Below are 23,819 nucleotides of genomic sequence, written 5' to 3' on the forward strand. Positions count from 1 at the left end.
ATGGAGGAGAGACCACAGCATCGCCTGTCCAGATTGCCAGACAACTCTGCCCTGAAGCAGCAGGAGTTACCCGCCCACCGGCTATATTTCACAGCGAGAAGAGTCCTCTTTGTCTTTTTCACAACAGGAATATTCTGCCTTTGTATGGGCATCATCCTTATATTGTCTGCAAGGAGCACTCAGGAAATAGAGGTTTGTCGCATCTTACGTTTTGAATGCAGTTTCTGAGAATTTTCAGCTTTGGCACCATACGTGAGTATGGTCAGTTTGAGAACACAGCCCCTCAAGAGCGTCTGTATGAGATGGGATCATCCCTCTTTCTGCTGGCAGTCACAGATGGTGACAGAATCTGTGTAGAGTGGCTTTGTTCATCCCTGCTCCCTCTTGAGGGCAGTTACTCTCATGCCAGTGAGCTCAGACATATTTGTGTACAAGGGACTGACAAAGTTAGAAGCTTTTTTTTTTTTTTTTTTTTTGAGATGGAGTCTTGCTCTGTTACCCAGGCTGCCGTGCAGTGGCATAGCCTTGGCTCACTGTAACCTCCACCTCCCGTGTTCAAGCAATTCTACTGCCTCAGCCTCCCTAGTAGCTGGGATTACAGGCACCTGCCACCACACCTGGCTAATTTTTTTGTATTTTTATTAGAGATGGGGTTTCACCATGTTGGCCAGGCTGGTCTTGAACTCCTGACCTCATGATCCACCTACCTCGGCCTCCTGAAGTGCTGGGATTACAGGCATGAGCCACCGTGCCTGGCTGAAGCTTTTTTCTTATGCTGGCAGGGAAGAGAGCAAGTGACTAATAGAGGCAGAAGGAGAGTCAAGGCCACATGACTGCCAGAGACCCATGAGTCATATTGATAAAAAGAGCAAAGTGTCCAAGATACAGATCTTCAATATTGCCCCACTTTCAAGCATTGTGTCTTTCCCTTTGCAGATGAACTCCCTCTGAGATCCAGGAAAGACAAAAGCCCAAGTCTTTCTGGCATCTTAAGGATATTTAGCCAAACTAAGTTCTACTCAGAGTGAGAAAAGCTGATGCTGAGGGCAGACCTCTCAGGAACAAGCCTTTTGCCAACTTAACAAGCTGTTTGAGGATGAGAATCCCTGAAGCTGGTCTAGAGAGGGAAGACAAGAGCTACTCTAAGGCTTGATTGCCCATGCCCATATTCAATCTAATGAATTAAGTATATGTTTCATCCATATCAACTCCAGGCAGATTTCTGGACATCCCAGACCGCATGAGCTCCACTCTGAAAGAAGTAACCATGGAAAGCTGATCTATTCCCTCTCCCCGCATGGCTACTGGCAAAATTAAGATGAAGGCCAAGTCTACCAACATTAGTTTACAGTTTTTGAGTGTCGGCTTGGTGCAGTGGCTCATGCCTGTAATCCCAGCACTTTGGAAGGCTAAGGCGGGTGGATCACCTGAGGTCAGGAGTTCAAGACCAGTCTGGCCAACACGGTGAAACCCTGTCTCTACTAAAAATACAAAACTTAGCCAGGCGTGGTGGTGCATGCCTGTAATTCCAGCTACTCAGGAGGCTGAGGCAGGAGAATCACTTGAACCTGGGAGGCAGAGGTTGCAGTGAACAAAGATTGCACCTCCGCACTCCAGCCTGGGTGACACAGCGAGACTCCATCTCAAAATAAAATAAAATTTATAAGTGTCTGAAGGTGCCTAAGGGTTCTGTTGACTATGCAGAAGAGTAAGATGAGGAAGAGTGGATTCGTGCCCTCAATGAGCAGAGAACAGAATAGGTAAAATAGTATGTAGTAAGAACAGAGAGCTTAGCTATGGCTGGCTGTTTACTGCATCACCATCCGCTTCCTTGCACATTGCCTAGTACGTGATAGGCACACACTTATTGAAAGAATGGACTAGGGCAGATAGTGCAGAACCCAAAGAGGAAAATGTCTTTTCAGGCTCTACTCCTCCTCCCAAAGCACACTGCTCTGTTGCCTCTCTACTTAACACTTTTTCCTCCCCACTTCCAGCTCCCAGAGCTTATCTCCCTGGGAATTAAATGACAGCAAGACCTCCAGTGTTATATGTAAACTCCCACCAGCCTCCACCATGTGGCAGAGGCAAAATGGCAGGAGGAGATGAACCTTACCTTGCTGAAGGGGATAGCAAAGGAATGGGCTTACAACGTTGATGTCCATTTCCACAGAGTTCATGCAATTTACTTTTCTACTTTCTTCCTCACCAATCCCTTTCATTCTGGTTCTTCCTTCCCATGTCATTCTTTCTTCTTCCCTTGCAACCCTGCCCCCCACCCACCCATTGTGGAGTGCAGCCTTCACTAAGAGGTACCCATGCATGAGAAGATGACCTCATTCCATACCAACTATTGGCCATGGCCACTCTGCAAACAGAATGCTTTTATCTCATGAAATCTACAGGCAATTTCCAACTAACTTTGTTTCTTTAGTTGCTTCAGATAGGATTGCTTCTGACACTTCACTTTTATACTCAAAAACCAGTGTTTCATTTTATTGGGTGATAATATAGAGTACACACTCCAGGCCAATGTGATCAGGCACAGACATCATAGAAAAGACTTCTGAGCCTTTCTTCTCACTCAGCCCTGGGGCACAAGGATGTGCTCTCTCTGCAGATCACTTTAAACAAGAATAATTTCTGCCTCTCCAAAATTCTATGAGAAGTAGACTGTGATCGTTGCTCCATTTCATAGCTATTCATGTACAAGTCCACTCAAGCAGCAAACTGAGGATACTGTCATTGCATAGACAATAGATAAGGGATATTTTTTAGGCAAAAAAGCACCATGGATATCAACTACTCAAAAATTATTTGATCATGAAATATTTTCTTGAGTACTACATTGACGGAACTCACAAGAGGAATTCATGAAGTAGCCAGTATACTACTACAATGACCTCACAGATCAATTAACTGCTGCATGAAATGATGTTGATGGGCAAAATGTGGGCCCTAGAGGTTAAGCACTTAACTCAAGGTCAGAGATTGGCTGAACTAGAACCCCAGTTTCCTCCAGACACCATTCAGTATGCTGTCTCTCCATTGGGATACGGCCCTGTTCTTTAATGCTTTTTATAAATTGAAATGTAGTCCACCAACAGAAATGGCATAAACATTTTCAAAATAATAGTTCAAGTCTTGCTGTGTATTTAAAGAATGATTTAGCTACATATAAGCATCTAAGTACAATGAAGTGTAGCATTTTCACTAATCTTCAATTTAGTGTTCACACTTCACCTTTGGGCTTCAAAACCCTTAGTAGCTTTACAAGGATGCAAAATTCCTTCTGTCTTCCTTGTTGGTCTTCCCTTCAAAGGAACCCTAACTTCTACTAGCACCTTACCAAGGAGAAAGGCACTCCCTTGCTTCCCTACTCCTCACACTCCCATAATCGTCTAATCACTCCTCAACACAGTGAGGGCAAGGCAGAAGCAGCCCACTGCAGCACCCAGGACAGCCCCAGGGCCCCTGAGATGAACATTCTTGCAGATAAGGCAGAAGTACAGCCCTGTGCCCACTCTCCTGAGCCTCTCCTCCTTACTCTTCTAGCTGCATCTTCACAGAACTCAGTGCCTCAGCCAGAGCTCACAGGAACCACCCATTTGGGACATGCTACCCTTTTTTTTTTTTTTCCTTTTTTTAAGAAGTCCATTAAACTATTTTTCACAGAATTTTACTTTTAAAAAACAGAATGCAACAGCATTTTAGGACCAGAATAATTCAACATATGTCAATAATCTTACATTTTGGAAATACTTCTTTTTCTGTTTGGTCATTTTTAATAACTTCCTCTGGATGCCATGTAGAATAATTCACTAGTATAAATATTTTCCATACAATAGAATGGAAAAACAGTGAAGTGACTTCCCCATAAAGTTGATTAGACTCAGGCTGTAAGCCTAGTTCTCATGAGTCATTGACTAATACCTTCCTAGTAACTGACACCTCTTTATGATTGGGGGTAAAGCTTCATCACAACGGGTTATATAAATATGCAACAGAAACACTGAACTCTGGGCCAGTGGCAAAATGCTGCCAGTCCCCACATAAAAGACTGTGGGAAGGCCCACAGCTCCTGAACATCCCCAGAAACACTGGCCCTACACATGAGGTGCCACATTCGTGTCCCAGACTCTCTGCGCCTGACCCAGACAGGCGGAGACTTGGGTGGACTCCAGATTTGAATTTTAAGATATGTACCCATGTAACTTTTTAATTAATCATTTTTTTCCTTGTCTGACAGATTAATTACACAAGAATATGTGCAAATTGTGCAAAACTGCGGGAAAATGCCTCTAATTTTGACAAAGAATGCACCTGCTCTATTCCCTTTTACCTTTCAGGAAAAATGATGGTAGGTGAAATTCAAGAAACTTCTGTTGACTTTACACTGATCTATTCCTATGTAACACTTAGCAGTAAGTTCACAATTTCCATGAAATGCTTTCCAAAACTGAAAATATAAAAAATAAAGCAGGATGGTGGTGGGGAATCCGAAAGAGTGTTGAGTTCATATTCCCTCCCTCCTTTTTGAGTATTATTCTCCTCCTTTGTTTCTTTGTTTCTAAGTTGCACGATTCTTTACCTATCCAACTTTATAACATAAATCTTATCTACCAAACAGGTTTTACTCTAAATATCAGCACAGGGACTGTGTGTGAATTTACATGGAATTTAACCACTAATTTTATAGTGAGAAAATTAATGTGCCAAGAGGTGAAGTAACTTGACTAAGGTCACACAGTAGGTTGGTGTCAGGGGTCACACACTTGGGGAAACCTTCCCTGGGTCTCCCCAAGTCATTCCACATGTGCAATTACCTATTTCCCAAGGGGACAGTCTGGCTGTCAGGCACTGTGAGAAATGCCAAAGAAATATTGAGAGAAGTCCCCACTCACGGGCTGATTTAAGTCTCATGTTAGTCAAGTCCTCTGAGAAGCAGATGCCAAGACAGGGTTAGACATCCGAGAGATTTACTGGGCAAAGCCTCTGAGGGGAAACGGGGAAGGAGCAGGAGGAGATTGGGAGAGCGCTGATCCTTAGAAAGGGGAGGGGAGGGGAGGAGAGAAGGAAGGAGGGAGGGGAGGAGAGAAGTGAGGAATATTTTTCAGGAGGTGATGAGTCTGGTTTGGAACCAGCTGAATTTGAGGTGGGAGCAGGGCCTTGAGGTAGAATGCTCAGCGAGCAGCTCAAGAGAAGGCCGTCCTGTACCTAGATTCGGCCCATGTAGAGTCACTTATGAAGGGGAAGGATGGGGGACCGGGTCTGTGTGGAGGATGCTGCAGGGGGAAAGGTGCAGTGTCCAGAAACAGAACAGGACCTTAAAGTACATTTGAGGAGTTGAAGGAAATCAAATTTTTCATTTGATTAAGTCTTGACTAACAAGTAAGACTGTGAAGGCCATGAAAAGGCTCCTCTCAGATCTACTGCAGGGAGTGTAATTGAGGGATATCACCAGCTGCTGTGCTCTGAAATCAGTGTGTCTTCACCAAGGTCATGCTTCCACGGCCACCTCAGCCAGTGGCTGAGCACAGTAGGGACATCGAGGTGGGTTCTTTCCTGGGAGTGGGGACTCTTCTGATGGGTGTCTTTGGGGATTTCCTGTCAGCCTTGCTGAAACTTTAAGAATGCATTGCAGTCTTGGCCCTTCCTCCCTCACTCTCTTCACCCTCTCTTAATACCCTCCTTCCTTCCTTTCTTCTTTCCTCTCTCCTTTTGTCTTGAGGGCTCAGAATGCTAAAGTTTTTGAAAAAAAAAAAAAATCCAAAAGGGCTTCAATTCCCATCTGTCAGTGTCCTTCAAAACTAAAACAGCAAATGAAGTGTTACTAGCTGCTAACCATTCCCTTCAGGCAGAGCCTTCTCATAAAAACCCAACTAAACTACTTAGAGCAATCACAGGGCCTTCAGCTTGGCAGCTACCATGCATGACACTGCAGAAACACAGCAATGAATCCACGCAAGACTCTGTCTTAAAATAAGCAAAGAAATCCTGCACAAAGTGCCACTGAATTTAAAGAGAAGAAACACCATAAAGTGAATTGTGCTTCCAGGGACCATCAAGAAGATGATCTTGGAGGCCTCGTTCAGCTAAATCTTGGACAAATAATCACTGAAAAGAGGTTATGGAAACACCCCGGTCCCTAGTGTGCCGAGTATTCTGTGCCTGTTTATTTCGTCATTTATGTGAACATATAACTCTGATTAAGTAGAATTCTCTTTTTAGCTTCCAAGAAAATGTATGGTAAATTCCATTCTGTGGATTTCATATTTTCTATCGTCATGGGTCAACAATAGAAGTTCCTGCTTTGGATGAGGAGATGTGATGGGTCCTTCCCACTAAGCCTGGCTTGCTTGCCTTCATGCCAACACTCCCTGTTGACTATGATGCAGCCTGCTTCTTCGCCATGGCCCAGCATCTCCTTTTTCAGTGTTCCGGAAATTATTCTCTTACAAGTGACTGAGCTCTTCAGCCTTTCTTGCATTCTAAAGCTGGCCACATTTACCATGACTTTCCTTCCCTGTTTACCATGGGTAGCACCTCCCATTTTCCATACTCATCTTAAAGAAGATGCTCTTAAGGTCCTTAGGAAATAAGGCAAAGCCTTTCCAAAATGCTGTTTTTGCACAAGGTAAAAGAATCAATGGACTCAGGGACTTATAAAGGAATGCTTTTGTACTTCTAGCACTGAATATAGCACCCAACACATGGGAAGCACTTAATAAAAGTTAGGCTTTTATATTTTTGGAGTCAGGTCTTCATTATTTTGGAGGTATGGAGTGTATTCATTTTAAACAGCTACATTGGACATTTCTATATGTGCTGTTAATAAAATCTACGAATATGTTAGTTAAATCCATATGGATATTTCCATATGTGCTATTAATAAAATCTGTATCAAGTCTGCCTGGAGAATTTCCAGGGCCTTAATATATTACCATAAAGGTAGAACCATGGTGGTAGGTTGTGGCTGGGCAGCCTTACTTACATGGCAGCATACATGAAAGACGTATCTCTCCTGACAACAAGGCTACTTATTGCTAGGGTGAAAATCACCTTCTTTCTTTTGGATCAGTGAATTATTCCATCTTTTTCTCTATAGCAAATAGTTCACCATTCTTAAGCAAGTATTATGTGCCAGGTACTGCATTAAATCCTAGAGATTAAAAAAACAAAAATTTTAGGCCGGGCGCGGTGACTCACGCCTGTAATCCCAGCACTTTGGGAGGCTGAGGCTGGTGGATCATGAGGTCAGAAGATGGAGACCATCCTGGCTAAGGCAGTGAAACCCCGTTTCTACTAAAAATACAAAAAATTAGCAGGGTATGGTGGCGGGTACCTGTGGTCCCAGCTACTTGGGAGGCTGAGGCAGGAGAATGGCATGAACCCAGGAGGCGGAACTTGTAGTGAGCCGAGATGGCGCCACTGCACTCCAGCCTGGGCGACAGAGCGAGACTCCATCTCAAAAAAAAATAAATTAAAAATAAATAAATAAACAAATAAATAAATAAATAAATTCCTAGAGTGGGACTGCAAGGAACTTCCAGTCTCGTGCCTTTCACGTGCTCAGCGTACACATGCACCTAAATATGCTCAATGGCTTGAATTTTAAATTCTTTTTCATGGATTTGCTGTAAAATCACGTGATTTTTGCTGTCAACCACAATCTCTAGGCAAAGCATTTTTCCTCATATTTCTGGGACATGATGACATTTATAAAACCAGATTTTATGTATTGAAAATATGCTTGATTATAAAAAATCTTCAAAGAAAAGAACGTAGCAGCCCTTAAAAAAACATGCAAAAATAGTTATTTAGTTATTCCAACAATTCTGTATAGACCAGGATTTCCCACTGTAATTTTTTTTTTTTTTTTTTTTTGAGATAGGGTCTCACGCTGTCACCCAGGCTAGAGTGCAATGACACGATCATAGGTCACTGTAACTTTGAATTTCTGGGCTCAAGGGATCCTCTCCTCAGCCTCTAGAGTAGCTGGAAGTATAGGCGCATGCCACACCAGCCTCATTTTTCTTTTTTTCTTTTTCTGTAGAGACGGGGTTTTGCTACATTGCCCAGCCTGGTCTCAAACCCCTGGCCTCAAGTGATTCTCCTGCCTTGGCCTCCCAAAGCACTGGGATTATAGGCGTGAGCCACTGTGCGCAGCCCCAAAATTGATTTTTTTAAAATGATTTATTGGGTTTCTATTTCCCGTAAATAGGCTTTGAGTTTCTATCAATTTTTTTCTGTGCTTTTATTTTAAAATTTCCATGTTTATTAATATTCCAGTTAATTTTTCTTACTCTCTTCTTACTTCTTTTCTCCCACACAGGGTATGTTTATATGTACTACAAGTTGTATGGCTTCTATCAGAACCTGTATCGATATGTTCGATCCAGAAGTAATAGACAACAACTGGTGGGCAAAGACACAAAAGTAAGGCTTGATTTAATCTGGTATAATACTCTTTCTTTTTTTAAACCAAGTGGATTTTTCAGTCTAAAAGAAGAGACGGAAGATAAACTCAAATGCTACAAAACAGAAATGCTGATTTCATTCTTGTGTAAACTGAAGGGACTGGGTATTCAGGATAACTGTTATTGAAAAGTAGCACTTTCCCTCTTTAGAGCAGTGATGTGAATCTTGTCCAACTGAACGGTGATCCCTTCATGCACCATTTTGATAGCAACCTTGAGTAGTTAGTCTCAGCGTGGCTGAGCCTAACTACCATTGTCCTTCCTGTCATTGGGGCCTTCAATCCAGCCTACTTTAAGGAAATTAGGCTCTATTCGATTGAGTAAAAGCCTTTAATCGAATACCTTTTAAAACCTATGATTATACATTTTTACTCTTGGTAGATGATATTCAGCGTGCGTAAGAAAAGCTAGAAAGAAATTTTTTTCCATAGCAACATTATTATACTAAAGTGATTTTTAGCAACCACTCTTTTAAAAATGTATTTGGTAGTTGTGTGCATGGATTCCCTGTGATAAGTCATCCAGTGGTAGACTCATGATTTTTATACTTTTCTGAATGTAATATTTCAATATTGTCGAGGCCCTGAGTGATTGTGTGGAACAAAGCCCCCCACCACCTCCACAACCCCATTAGATAGTGATACAAGTGAAAAGTAAGTTGTTACTGTTTTAACCACTAAAATAAAATAAGCTACATGTCAATAAAAAGAGGTTTTAAAAATGTACTTCATTATAGATTTAGCGTGATATATAGCACAGCCAGTAAGGTAAAGTTCCTTCTTGCAGACATTTTAGGTATGCTATGTATTATTAATGAGGAAAAAACACGGAGACACACATCCACACACATACATATCTCCAAAACACAAAAATTTCCCAGTCTCAGTAAACCAGAAGCCTAGGAAAACCAGGCAGCAGTCTGTAATCTTAGTCACTGCCAATAAGTCATTGGGGGGTGATTTACATTGCCAATGTTCTCACTTTTAACATTCTAAGAGAGTTTGCCAAAAGCATGTCTCATTGCTGTATCCTCTTGCATCCAGGCTGTTGAGGACTGTGCCCCATTTAAAACGTCCGACAATAAGACCCCTATCGTTCCTTGTGGTGCTATTGCCAACAGCATGTTCAATGGTAGGTGACTTTTCCTATCTCCATGATGTACCCTTTCATGAGTGTGTAACAACCTAAATGTCCAGAAATTCACCTCTGAAGCTAAGTGGCAGTTTTTTGTTTTGTTCCATTTTAATTCTGTAACATCATCTGGACTAAGCCAGAGCACTGACTTACAGTATATCATTTGCAAATAATTTCTCTCTTGCCAAACATCTGAAGGAATAGTCAAGGAACATGAGTTAAATGGAGCTTAAGTGTATTTTTCAATAATTGGCTCAATTTTGGCAGGAAAAAGAATAGTCTTGTGATTCTAGCATCCATGGCATGTAGAAGTGTTGAGAGTCTGCAAAATCCCTGATTTGTCAGCTGTGTCTGGTTCTGCATTTCAAAGGGTGGCAAAATTGCGAGACTGCATCTCTAACATAATTTTTAATTTCCTTACAGACACCATAATTCTTTTACACAACATTAATTCATCTGTACAAATCAAAGTGCCAATGCTAAAGAGTGGACTTATGTGGTGGACAGATAAGTATGTCAGATTTCAGAATCCAAGTTCCAAGAATCTTGCTGATGAATTTAGAGGTAAGATCCATACAGTAGCTCAATATACTTATCTCTTTATGAAAACTTTGTTTCTTACATGTGGGGAAATGTTTATGAATCCTCCTTCTTTATCTCCTTGTTGACTCCTTTTTCTTCTAACTCTCCCTACCATGAACATCTCCAAGGCACACCTATCAAAAACATGAAAAGATTGATGCCCTGGTTTCTTCCAGTTTCCATTAGGGAATAGACAATGGTTTAAGACACTTACTGCTTCAGCTATAATAAGGATGAACATGTAATTTGTTGTCCAAACTGGTACCTTTTAGAGAGTGAAAGGGGGCACTTGAATAGCTATATATTTACTTAAAATTTTTATATATCAATCAATAAATTGACATCATCTTGATGGACTTATAAAATAATCCAATTTAAAACTATTTTCTTAGGAGGCCAAGATAGGCAGATCACTTGAGGACAGGAGTTTGAGATTAGCCTGGCCAAGATTGTGAAACTGTCTCTACTAAAAATACAAAAAATTAGCTGGGTGTGGTGGTGCATGCCTGTAGTCCCAGCTACTTGAGAGGATGAGGCTGGAGAATTGCTTGAACCTGAGAGGTGGAGGTTGCAGCAAGCCAGGATTGCGCCACTGCATTCCAGCCTGGGTAACAGAGTGAGACTCTTTCAAAAAAAAAAATTCAAAAATCAAAATAGCATGTACATTAAACCCACTTTTAAAAAAACTATTCCAGTTATTATCTAAACATTAAAAGATAACATAAGCTGAGTCCTGGGGGTGCTTCAAGATGGCTGACTAGATGTATCTGGTACTTGCTTCTTCCAAAGACAGGAACCACAGAGGGTGAGTAGGTAATCACTCTTGGAACTTACAAGAGAATACTAGAATTCAACAGAGAAGTGATGGGAGGTGTTACCAGTGGTGAATCCACAGGGGTCTGCAGCAACTTGATTGTTGCCTCCTCTAAGGAAAGAATTTGGCCAAGGGGCAGAAGGCAGAGGGAGAGACCGAGGCGGCAAGTTTTAGAGCAGGAGTGAAAGTTTATTAAAAAGTTTTAGTGCCGGAATGAAAGGAAGTAAAGTACCCTTGGAAAAGGGCCAAGCACACGACTCGAGAGATCCAAGTGCCCTATTCAGCCTTTGACTTGGGGTTTTATACATTGGTGTGGTTCTGGAATTTGCATCTCTCCTGCCTTGATTTTCCCTTGGGGTGGGCTGTCTGCACGCACAATGGCCTGCCGGCATTTGGCAGGGTTAGGCGGCGGGGTGGGGGCACACGCACCATGGGTTTACTAAAGTTGTGCATATGCTCATTTGAGGCATTTTTTTCCTTACCACTCAAATGTTCCTAGAGGAAAATCATGTATCAGTTAAACGCCTCCATTCTGCCTCTTAGTGTACATGCTTGAGCCTGCTCACCCAACTCGAGATTTTATTGGAAAGCGGATGATCACCAGCTTTGGGTATTGCCTACTAGGAGCCTGCTGGTCCCTGGCGCCAGCTGCAACCGATTATTATTTTACAGAGACAGTTTAACAACCACCTGACTATCACCTGACGGTCACCTGACATTCCTGGGTTGGGTGCCTCTCCTGCCCTGCCCTTGCTTGCCTAACTACCTACTCTAACAGATGCACCAAAAGCGAGGAAGGAGAGAAAGGCCGCCTGTTTGGCTGGGATCGGTTGAAAGTCTGGGGAGGCCCCCTAGTGAGGGAAAAGAGTAAGTGGGAGATCTCCAGCAGTTCATATTCCCACTGCTGACTCCTGTAACCCTAGCCTTGACCTTCATGGCCATGAGACTAACACAGGGAGCTCCCTGGAAACCGCGTGAAGGCATTACCCCAGAAAGAGAACTCATGCTGGGTCCCACCAACTCCCAAGTCCTAAGCAGCTGCAGCACAGCACCATTTTGAGGCTCAGCCCATACCAGACTGCATCCTGGGCAGCTGCCTGAGCCTTCTGCCTGGGCAGCAACAGGAGCCACAGGTAGCAATCTGCCCCAGCAGAGGGGCAGCCATGTGTTTTCAAATGCCTGGATGACAAAGAAAAACAGGCCAGGCGCAGTGGCTCACGCCTGTCATCCCAGCACTTTGGGAGGCTGAGGTGGGTGTATCACAAGGTCAGGAGTTCAAGACCAGCCTGGCCAACATAGTGAAACCCCACCTCTACTAAAAATACAAAAAGTAGCCGGGCATGGTGGCGGATGCATGTAGTCCCAGGTACTCGGGAGGCTGAGGCAGGGGAATCGTTTGAACCCGGGAGGTAGAGGTTGCAGTGAGCCAAGATCGCGACACTGCACTCCAGCTTGGGCAGAGTGAGACTTCATCTCAAAAAAACAAAACAAAACAGAAAAAAACAACTCTGCCTTCATCACTAGGAAGGCTACAGCCCAACATGAGTATTCTGCCTATGGCCTTGGGGTCACTCCACTCTGGCCCACTGCAGTCAGCATCTGCCTGTACCACTAGGGAGCCTGAGGGCATTGCCCAGCCTGGCTACAACCCCTGCAATACCTGAGCACATGGTCCAGGAGCCTGGGAACTGCACAGCCAGCCCACCACCAGTGGCACATGAGGACTCCTCCCAGCATCTGAGGTTAGGCCCACACAACCTGTTGCTACCACCACAGCTGGCACCCACCCACATATGCCACCTACACCTCTGGCAACTGACTTGCCCAACCCATGGTGCTACCACCAACACCAGCAAGGACCACTGGGGTCCCAGAGGGTTGTCCCACCACTGCTACTGCCATTGTCCACACCACATCCACTGCCCAGACACTCAAGAAGCCATCAATCCACCTGGCCCACCACTGCCATTCCTGGCACCCGAGGCAAGCCTTCTGGAGACCCAAGAAGCAGCCTGCCGGGCTTCCTAATACTAGTCACAGTGTACATCATGGGGTCCAAGGACCCCCATGCTCAGTTCACTGCTGCCACCACTGGGCCCAAACACTGGCCTAACTGGTGCCCTAGTTCCCAGCAAAACTTCACCACAGCCTCCACTAACAACCACACTCTGAGCCACAGAAGAAACCTGACACCATGGATGCTGTTTAATCACTGACACCATGGATGCTGTTTAAAGCCAAAGAAATCAAACACTGCAACTACCCAAAGGGTCTTCCTGCCCTTCCGTAAACAAAATTGACTCACTGAGACCATGTCATTGCAGTAAAGCAAGATTTTAGTTGATCTGAGGCCGGCCACACCACACGGGAAATGGAGTTATTACTCAGATCAATCGCCATTAAGGCTCGGAGTTTAGGAGTTAGATGGTTTGGTGGGCAGGAGGTCCACCTCCTGGTAGGGGTAGGTAGGGTAGGAAACATGCTGATTGGTTGGGTCAGAGATAAAATCATAGGGAATCAAAGCTGTCCTCTTGTGCTGAGTCAGTTCCGGGATGAGGGCCACAGGACTGTTTGGCAGGTCCAGGTGCGGCCATCCAGTTGTCAGAAATGCAAAAACCTGAAAAGACATCTCAAAAGGCCAATCTCAGGTTCTACAATAGTGATGTTATCTGCAAGTAACTGGGGAAGTTGCAAATCTTATGACTTCCAAATAATGGCTGGTAATTATTTAGAATTCAAGCCCCTCTCATCCTCCTAACTTGGCAGTCTTTCATTAGTTTTGTAAGAACAGTTTAATTTTGAGAAAGAACTATTATCACTCAAACTATAAACTTCTCCCAAAGTTAACTTGGCCTACGCCCAGGAATGAGCTGGGGCAGCCAACCTGTGGGGCTAGAGGCAAGATAGAGTCAGTCATGTCAGATTTCTCTTACTGTTATAATTTTGCAAAGGAGGTTTCAAAACTATCCTACTGCATGCACCCAGAATCAACGCCAAAGTGCCCTACCCAACCAACACCACAGACATATCTTTAAAAAAAATCCTCCCCCATAAAAGCAAAATTTAAAAATTGGAAGATGTGACTGTTGTATCAGATGCACAGATATCAATGGAAGGATACAGGAAACATGAAAAACCAAGGAAATAGGATACCTCCAAAGAAACACAATAATTCTCCAGCAACAGATCCCAATCAAAAAGAAATGTGTTCGAGAGTATGTTAATTTCCATGTATTTGTACAGTTTCAAGAGTTCCTCTTGGAACTGATTTCTAGTTTTATTCCACTGTGGTCCAGGAAGATACTTGGTATGATTTCAGTTTTTAAACGTTTATTGAGATTTGTTGTGTGGAAGAGACAAACACAATTGATAAATCACTAGCTGGACTAACCAAGAAAAGAAGAGAGATGCTCCAAATAAGCGAAATCAGAAATGCAAAAGGAGGCATTACAACTGATACTACAAGGAAAGAAAAGATCATCTGCGACTATTATGAACAGCTAACAAACTTTTATGCTAACAAACTGGAAAACCTGGAGGAAATGAATTCCTGGAAACATACAACCTTGTTTGAACTAAGTTTCAATAAAGATTCAAACTTGTTCAAGTTTGAACTAAGTTTAAATTAGGAAAAAATAGAAAACCTGAGCAGACAAATAATGAGGAGCAAGACTGAGTCAGTAATAAAAAATCTTCCAGCAAAGAAAACGTCAGGATTGGATGGATTTACTGCAATATCCTACCAAATGTATAAAGAATAACTAATACCAATCCTCCTCAAACTATTCCAAAAAACTGAAGATGAGGGAACTTTCTATAACTCTCTAATTCTGCAAGACTAGCATTATTACTCTGATACCAAAATCAGACAAGGACCCAACAAAATAAATGGAAACTATCGGCCAATATCCCTGATGAACATGAATGCAAAAATCCTCAACAAAATACTAGCAAATCAAATCCAGTGGCACATCAAAAAAAAAAATACACCATGATCATTACACATTCTATGCATGTAACAAAATTTCACATGCACCTCATAAATATGTACAAATATATCAAAAACAAATAAGTAAACTGTAAATCTTACTTTTATTCTTTATTTTTAGTTACCAGCTCTTACACAGAAAAAGGTGAATTTTTACAAATTTAAAAATAAAAGTAAATCTAAAAAAGGGATAACAAGCAGAATAATTATTATTCATACATACTCACATGCTTTAATGAGTTTATTGGCCATATCTGTCTTCATTACGTACCTGTGTATTTTTCTAATGAATTTATATATTTTTACCAAGGCCTTGTTAATTTTTTTCACAAAATTGTAACCTTTTTTTTTTTTTCTTTTTGAGACAGGGTCTCACTTTGTTGCCCAGGCTAAAGTGCAGTGGCTCAATGACCACTCACTGCAGCTTTGACCTCCTAAGCTCAAGCTATCCTCCCACTCAGCAGCCACCCCAAGTAGCTGGGACTACGGGAACATGCTGCCACATCCAGCTAATTTTTTTTTTTCCTAATTTTTTTTTTTTTCCAGACAGAGTCTTGTTCCATTGCCCAGGCTGGAGTGCAGTGGCAGGATCTTGGCTCACTGCAACCTCCACCTCCCAGGTTCAAGCAGTTCTCCTGTCTCAGCCTCCTAAATAGCTGGGAGTACAGGCACATGCCACCACCACATGCCACCACCACACCTGGCTAATTTTTGTATTTTTAGTAGAAACAAGGTTTCACCATATTGATCAGGCTGGTCTCAAACACCTGACCTCAGGTGATCCACCCACCTCTGCCTCCCAAAGTGCTGGGATTGCAGGCATGAGCCACCACACCCAGCCCCCACCCAGCTAATTTTTAAATTTTTTTAGAGACAGGGTCTCACTATGTTGCCAAGGCTGGTCTTGAACTCCTGGCCTCAAATAATGCTCCTGAGACAAGGATTTGAAGGTAATAAATAAACAAACAAACAAACAAACAAACAAGCAATCCTCCTGACTCAGTCTCTCAAAGTGCTGGGATTACAGTCATGAGCCCCCATGCCTTGCCTGTAATCTTTTTTAAAGTCTCATTTAATGGTTAATCAATTGGAAATTGTTTACATCTTTAGCTGATTCTTTTCCTTTGACTCTAACTTCCTTTACTGAGAAAATATTCTATAGTGCTGAGGTATCTATTATGCTTATGGCCAATTTTACTAAATGGAGGATATTCTCAATTCTCATTTTTTTATTGAAGTATGTTACTATTTTAACCCAAATATTGACATAAGCACTGTCTTTTTGACTTCCCATAAGTTTTTTTTCTCATTTTGGTTCTTTGGAGTGCATGATGAAATGTAGATAAAATCCTACACCTTCTCAATATAGTATCATTCTGACACAGAAAATTTTGTCCAATTGGAAGTACAGCCAAGTGCAGGGGCTCATGTCTGTAATCCCAACACTTTGGGAGGCAAAGGCAGGAGGATTGCTTGAAGCCAGAAGTTTGATACTGGCCTGGGAAATGTTGTAAGATCCTGTTTCTATAAAAACAATAAATAAATAAGAGCACTATCAAAAGAGTCTTCACATATATCAAGATATTCCAAAGCATAATTACAGAATTTTAAAATTAAATCTTATACATATTTTCAACTCCCATTATGTAGTATATTCAATGATTCCCTTGCTCTTTTAGGGGTAAATTTCAATGCCTTCTTGTTTGCAAGCATGGTTTTCAATAATTACAATTCTCTAAATCTTCTAAAACTAGAGTTTTTGGTATTCCGTATTTCAGATACTTTGTTTAAAGATTTTCAACTACTTTGAACAAAATGCAACCGAAGTTAGAGGGCTTACTTACCGGAAATCTCAGGGTTGTGGTAGGACACATGGTCTGATACAGAAAAAAGTTATTTAGAGGTTCAAACCTTTTAAAATTCTGTCTGGTTGATGATGCCCAACAATGAGAGACCATATATAATACCACATTGAAGTATTTGTTTAATTTAACATGTGTCATTATAAAAATTTTGCAAAGGAAAATTCAGTTTTTTGGCCAGATGCAGTGGCTCACGCCTGTAATCCCAGCACTTTGGGAGGCCGAGGCGGGCGGATCACAAGGTCAGGCATTCGAGACCAGCCTGGCCAATATGGTGAAACCCCATCTCTACTAAAAATACAAAAATTAGCCGGGCATGGTGGTGGGCGCCTGTAGTCCCAGCTACTTGGGAGGCTGAGGCAGGAGAATCGCTTGAACCAGAGAGGCAGAGGTTGCAGTGAGCCAAGATTGCGCCACTGCATTCCAGCCTGGGCCACAGAGTAAGACTCCATCTCAAAAAATAGAAAAAGAAAATTCAGTTTTTCTAACTGCTAATATACAAAAATACTTGAATTTGTACAACTACAGCTCTCCTTTTGATTAACAAAATATTGTAGCCTATTTGGATACAACTGTGAATTATGTATGTACCATGACTAATTTTAAGTACATTTCTTCTCTGTCAATTTCTCAATTTACTAACAGCATTATCTTTACTCTGATGTTGTGCTCCACCAAATTTGCAGTTATGTTGTCACTACAGAACCAAACAATTTAAAACTGATTGTTGAATTCTGTTTAGGGGGTTTTGGTTTTTGGTTTTTGGGGTTTTTTTGAGGCAGAGTCGCTGTCTGTCGCCCAGGCTAGAGTGCAGTGACACAATCTCAGCTCACTGCAACCTCCACCTCCCTGGCTCAAGCTATCCTCCCACCTCAGCCTCCTGAGTAGTTGGGACTAGAGGTGCGTGCCACCACACCCAGCTAACTTGTTTGGGGGTTTTTTGTTTGTTTTTTATAGAGATGGGGTTTCACCATATTGCCCAGCCTGGTATCAAACTCTTGGGCTAAAGTGGCCCACCCTCCCTGACCTCCCAAAATGCTGGGATTATAGGCATGAGCCACTACACCTGGCCAATTGTTGAATTTTGTAACTGAACTTATAGTAACGTTAATAATAATGTCACAGTTTTCATCATCAAAGATTGAACTTCTAAAAGGTTTGCTTTGACTTTGTGAGGAATCAAACCCACAAAAATGAAATCATTATTATAATTAACCTATTTGATTTTTCTATTTGAAGTATCTGAATACATTCATATAAAATTGACCTCATTTAACTATTTACAAATTATTTTTGCACTAAGCCAACACATTAAAAGCTGCTCTTTGATTGCAAAAAAAGAAAACATCAACAACCAGTAGCTAGGCATAGCTGTGCACACCTGCAATCTCTGCTCTCGAGAGGGAGGTTGGGGAGGAGGGTCGCTTGAACCCAGGAGTTCCAGTCCAGCCTGGGCAACATGGCGATACCCTGTCTCTAAACAAACAAACAAAACAAAACAAAATGTGATAAAAAAGTGAAACTAGAAGGAAATTCATTTGATCTAAATGAAAAGTCATGCTCACACAATGATATAAGTGGAACTTCTACAGATTGTTGTCTTTGGACACAATCTTTAAAAAATAAGCATAAACTTTTGAAGTAGATTCTAATGTTCTTCAGCAGATGTATATCTTTTGATTTGCACATGGTCATTTGAGACCACTCTGGTACCCATGGTGGGGGGTAAATATCAACCAATATTGCAAGTATAATGTTCAATCATCTTAAAAAACTGTACTGAACTTTACATGAAATACGTGTTTTCCATTTTTTAGCTCTTCACAGCTAAAATGAATTATTAGCAAATAAGAAACTATTACCAAATACAATAGTTATATAGTCACACCATATAATAAGTAACAAGGCCAGGTGCAGTGGCTCACCCCTGTAATCCTAGCACTTTGGGAGGCCAAGGTGGGTGGATCACCTGAGGTCAGGAGTTCGAGACCAGCCTGGCCAACGTGATGAAACCCCATCTCTACTAAAAATACAAAAATTAGCCAGGCATGGTGGCAGGCACCTATAATCCCAACTACTCAGGAGGCTGAGGCAGGAGAATTGCTTGAACCTGGAGGGCAGAGGTTGGAGTGAGCCAACTTCACCCCAGCCTGGATGAAAGAGCAAAACTTCATCTCAAAATAAATAAATATAAAATAAAATAAAGTAACAGAACCACTGTTGCAAGAGAGTTCAAACTACTCTCAGCAGGACTGCTCAGTATCTAGTTCCCACACATGCATCATGTATCCATAACCTAACCCATAATTTTCCACGTTTCTCACTGACCCCGTTGATTTGCAGCCTGGCAGCTTCACACATCTCATAGGCTAACACAGAAAGAAACTATTGCCTAACTGGCTGGAATGCTTAACAGCTTGCATGGGTTACAGGGATAAGTTTTATTATGTTTTGACTGGAAGGGTCTCTGGTTGACTTTCATGTATAATCATATGTAAAAGTAAGCATTCCATTCACTGCACATGGACATCTCACATATTACTAGCTAAGATCATGGCTGGATGCTGAAAGGATGAAATTATATGTACCTTGTGTGGGATACAAGCTAAATTAGATGAGATAATGGACAACAGACATAAACTGGGACTGTGCTAGGCAAATTGATATATATGGTCACTGTATCTATAATTGAATTACTGTTTTCAAAAGGGACTTGGCCACATTCTGTAGCATTTTCTTACCACATAACCGTAGGCCTATACATGAAGGGTCCTTAGCTTTCTCTCATCACTGTTTTCAAAAGGGACTTGGCCACATTCTGTAGCATTTTCTTACCACATAACCATAGGCCTGTACACGAAAGGTCCTTAGCTTTCTCTCATCTCCTGCTGCACTTTGTTCTTACCTTTATTGTAAGAGTTACCACATTACACTCTAATTATCTGTTTATATACCTGTCATGCCCACAGCCTGTAATCCTTGAAGAAAGAGATTCGGTCTTTTGCAGTTTTGTATAAGACATGCTTAGGAACATAGATGCAGGCCACCTTGAATCTATGCTCCCAAGAAAAAAATAATGTTATTAAAAAAAGAAATGCTTATAGATGAATAAATGGATCAATACAAACGACCCGAATGAACTTAGAAAATGAAGTTGATGTCTCTTAGACCATACTTTTCATACTCTCTGAAGACATGGGATGGCATAGAAGTAGGAGTTGGGAGGGGAGGATATGCTTGAACCTGCATTTTTAACAAGCCCCCTGGGTGATTCTGATGTCAGTGGCTCATAGGACACTCATAGGACCTTCAGTCATGAGCTCAGGCCAAAGTAGACACAAGGTGAAGTCCACAGTGCAGGTGCCAAAGGCAATTTCAATTTTGATCAAAATTCCTCTAGCGTCAGTGACTGCAGTCTTGGGAAGAGCCAAAATAAGTGGACTGTACAATATTTGCAGAAGATGCTCCAGCAGAGGATTACTTCCCAGGAGAATATAAGTGTAGAAACATATGTCAGCAGATTAACCCAACAACACTCTACATATACTTTTACAAGCATCACAGCCCAAGCTTAGAAAACAGGTCTGGGTTTCTTTTAGAACATAGTTTAGTCAGTAATCAGAGCTGAGAAAGAGTGACTCCCTATTTAGCATTCTAGCATCCTACAAATAGTAGAACTGGCTTTATGGAAGTAACATTTTCATTAAGCAATTTACTCTTTCTGACTAGCTCTTTACATTCTTAATGGTTTTTGTCATCAGATTTAACTGGAACCTTTCATCCCTTTATCTAGCATTTATTTAATACCTACTGTGGGCCAGGCACTAGACTCAATGCTATTGAAAACACAGATGAGGATGACACTGTTCTCAAGTCTCCTATAGAGTGGGAGAGACAAACATGCCTCCTGTTGTAAAGTGGGAAGTGTGAGAATGACGGTAAACCCAACGGGCTCCTCTCCTGGAACCACCCTCCACCCTGTGCTTCCAACATTTCTGCAGCTCCCAAACCTACCAGGCTTCCTGGCTTGAGAACAGGCTCACAATGCCTTTGCTTTCCACTTCCTCCCACTTACCAATTTCTCCTCTCTCCTTCCAGCTTTAGCTCTTAGATGCAGTGCTGCAGTGAACATCTATGTAACCCAATCTTCATGCCATGTTATTTCCTTAGAATACATTCCTAGAAACAGAATTTCTGGGCCAAAATGTATGCAAAATATTAAAGCATTCAATGCATGTTCCTAGATTGCCGAAGAAGTTAGTGCACATATCTGCTCTGTACAAGAGTTCTCATTTCTATTGCCTCTTCAATGATTGTCACTTTTTTGTTGTTAAATATTAACCAATTTTTAGATGAAAATGGTATCTTGGTTTAATTTGCACTCCTTAGATTACTAGTAAAATTAAATAAAATAAAGATATTTCCCAATAAAAGTTTTAAAAAGGTATTTCCTGTGTTTATCACTGAATGCAAACGCCATGATCATTTTGTTCTTTTTTTTTGAGACGGAGTCTCGCTCTGTCACCCAGGCTGGAGTGCAGTGGCCGGATCTCAGCTCACTGCAAGCTCCGCCTCCCGGGTTTACGCCATTCTCCTGCCTCAGCCTCCTGAGTAGCTGGGACTGGACTACAGGCGCCCGCCACCTCGCCCGGCTAGTTTTTTGTATTTTTTAGTAGAGACGGGGTTTCACAGTGTTAGCCAGGATGGTCTCGATCTCCTGACCTCGTGATCCGCCCGTCTCGGCCTCCCAAAGTGCTGGGATTACAGGCTTGAGCCACCGCGCCCGGCCGAGTTGTTCTATTTTTTTAAACACTTTATATGCATTGAATGTAGTTGAAGACACAGTATGCATATAATTTGATAGTCTGCTCTTTTTTTTTTTTTTTTTTCTTTTTTGAGACAGAGTCTTACTCACTCTGTCGCCTAGGTCGGAATGCAATGGTGCAATCTCAGCTCACTGCTATCTTCACCTTCCAGGTTCAAGCAATTCTCCTGCCTCACCCTCCCAAGTAGCTGAGATTACAGGAATGCACCACCACGCCCAGCTAATTTTTGTATTTTTAGTAGAAATAGGTTTCACCATGTTGGCCAGGCTGGTCTTGAACCCCTGACCTCAAGTGATTCACCCACCTGGGCCTCCCAAAGTGTTGGGACTACAGGCATGAGCCCCCACACCCAGCCAATATTCTACTCTTTATTAACTTAATGAAAATATCATGAATCTTTAGAATCTTTAAAGCCATTATTTTTCATGGTTGCACACTCAGGTAGCTAACACACACATACACACTTTTTAAAAAACTATAATTTCTATTTCTATTTCCTCAAGAATGCAGAAGTTCTTTCATTTTCTACATTCTAAAGAAAGCTGAAGAGAATAGATGATTTTTTTTCTCTATCATATCACTTATTTTCTTCCCACAGGAACCACAAAGCCTCCAAACTGGCCCAAGCCTGTCTATGACTTGGATAAAAAGGATCCAAGAAACAATGGCTTCCTCAATGATGACTTCATTGTGTGGATGCGGGCAGCTGCCTTTCCCACTTTCAAAACACAGTATGGTCGACTCAATCGAACACACCGTTTTATAGAAGGCTTGCCTGCTGGTAATTATAGCTTCAACATAACCTATAGTATCCTTTCATACCACTTTTCTTTCTGGAGATGAAAGAAAACCTGGCTGCTGGTTGTTGAGATTCTGTACTTTTCTATTTTCCAATCAAATCTGTATACCAAAAAAAAAAAAACATGTGTAAGGGAGGATAAAATTCTCCTGTTCCCTCCCAGGGGCTCCAGCTGGGACTGACAGATTAACAAGAGAAAAGCATACGAATGTTATGCCTTTACATGTACATGTGAGCCCTTACAAGAAAAATGGAGACTAAAAAAAGAAGTGACTAAGTCTAAGTGTTCATATGCTAGACTGAACAAAGAATGGCAATTGTAGAAACGTAACTAGGAAGATAAAGGTTAGTTTAGCAAGGCTTTTTTTGTTTTTGTTTTTGCTTTTTTTCGTTTTTGTTTTTGTAGAATTCTCTCAGTCTCAACTCTCTGGGAGGCCGAGGCAGGTGGATCACGAGGTCAGGAGTTTGAGACCAGCCTGACCAACATGGTGAAACCTGGTCTCTACTGAAAATACAAAAAAAATTAGCTAGGTGTGGTGGCACATGCTTGTAATCCCAGCTACTCAGGAGGGTGAGGCAGGAGAATCGCTTGAACCTGGGAGGTGGAGGTTACAGTGAGCCGAGGTCGCACCACTGCAGTTCAGCCTGGGTGACAGACTGAGACTGTCTCAAAAAAAAAAAAAAGAAAGGAAGATTAAATAACACCAGGCCTAGAAATCTGTTAAAAAAACTGTGAGGAGAAGCATGCCAGATAGGATGGGAGGAGATGGAAGACTATGAAAATAGGAGTTTGATAAGTAAATATAGACTAAAAATTACTAAAACTGAGCCTATAGAACCTTTTATTCTAGGGAAAAGTATCACAGACCACAGGAGCTCTGGACTCAAGGGACAGGTCCAGTTCATCCAAATCCACATGAAGTCTGCGACAGGCTCTACACTGAAGACGCCATGTTCCTCCCTCCCTTAGGCACAAAGCCAGCATGTGGGAGATGGTGCCCTAACAGTTAGGGATCTATGGTCCAACTCAGGAGACATATGCTTATTTTCACTTTTATTTACATATTTGCTTTTGAGACAGGGTCTTGCTGTGTTGCCCAGGCCAGAGTACAGTGGTGCAGTCACATCTCATTGCAGTCTTGACCTCCTAGATTCGAGTGATCTTCCCACCTCAGTCTCTCAAGTAGCTTGGACTACAGGCACTCACCACCATGCCCAACTAATTCTCTCTCTCTGTTTTTTTTTTTTAAGAGATGAGGTCGGCCGGGCGCGGTGGCTCAAGCCTGTAATCCCAGCACTTTTTGGAGGCCGAGACGGGCGGATCACGAGGTCAG

At 42.0% G+C, this 23,819-nt stretch overlaps 1 protein-coding gene across 1 annotated transcript in view; it reads left to right on the forward strand.

Annotated features, from left to right (window-relative positions):
* The window catches only part of LOC105526500 (cell cycle control protein 50C), a 26,554-nt gene continuing 2,735 nt past the window's right edge, over positions 1-23,819 (forward strand). The window contains exons 1-6 of the mRNA XM_011962501.1: positions 1-192; positions 4,250-4,364; positions 8,336-8,439; positions 9,524-9,611; positions 10,038-10,178; positions 22,285-22,494. Of these exons, the coding sequence (XP_011817891.1) occupies positions 1-192; positions 4,250-4,364; positions 8,336-8,439; positions 9,524-9,611; positions 10,038-10,178; positions 22,285-22,494 (850 nt within the window). The remainder of the gene's footprint in view (positions 193-4,249; positions 4,365-8,335; positions 8,440-9,523; positions 9,612-10,037; positions 10,179-22,284; positions 22,495-23,819) is intronic.

The sequence above is a fragment of the Colobus angolensis genome, unplaced genomic scaffold, assembly GCF_000951035.1.
Source record: "Colobus angolensis palliatus isolate OR3802 unplaced genomic scaffold, Cang.pa_1.0 Scaffold592, whole genome shotgun sequence".
NCBI classification, from domain to species: Eukaryota; Metazoa; Chordata; class Mammalia; order Primates; family Cercopithecidae; genus Colobus; species Colobus angolensis.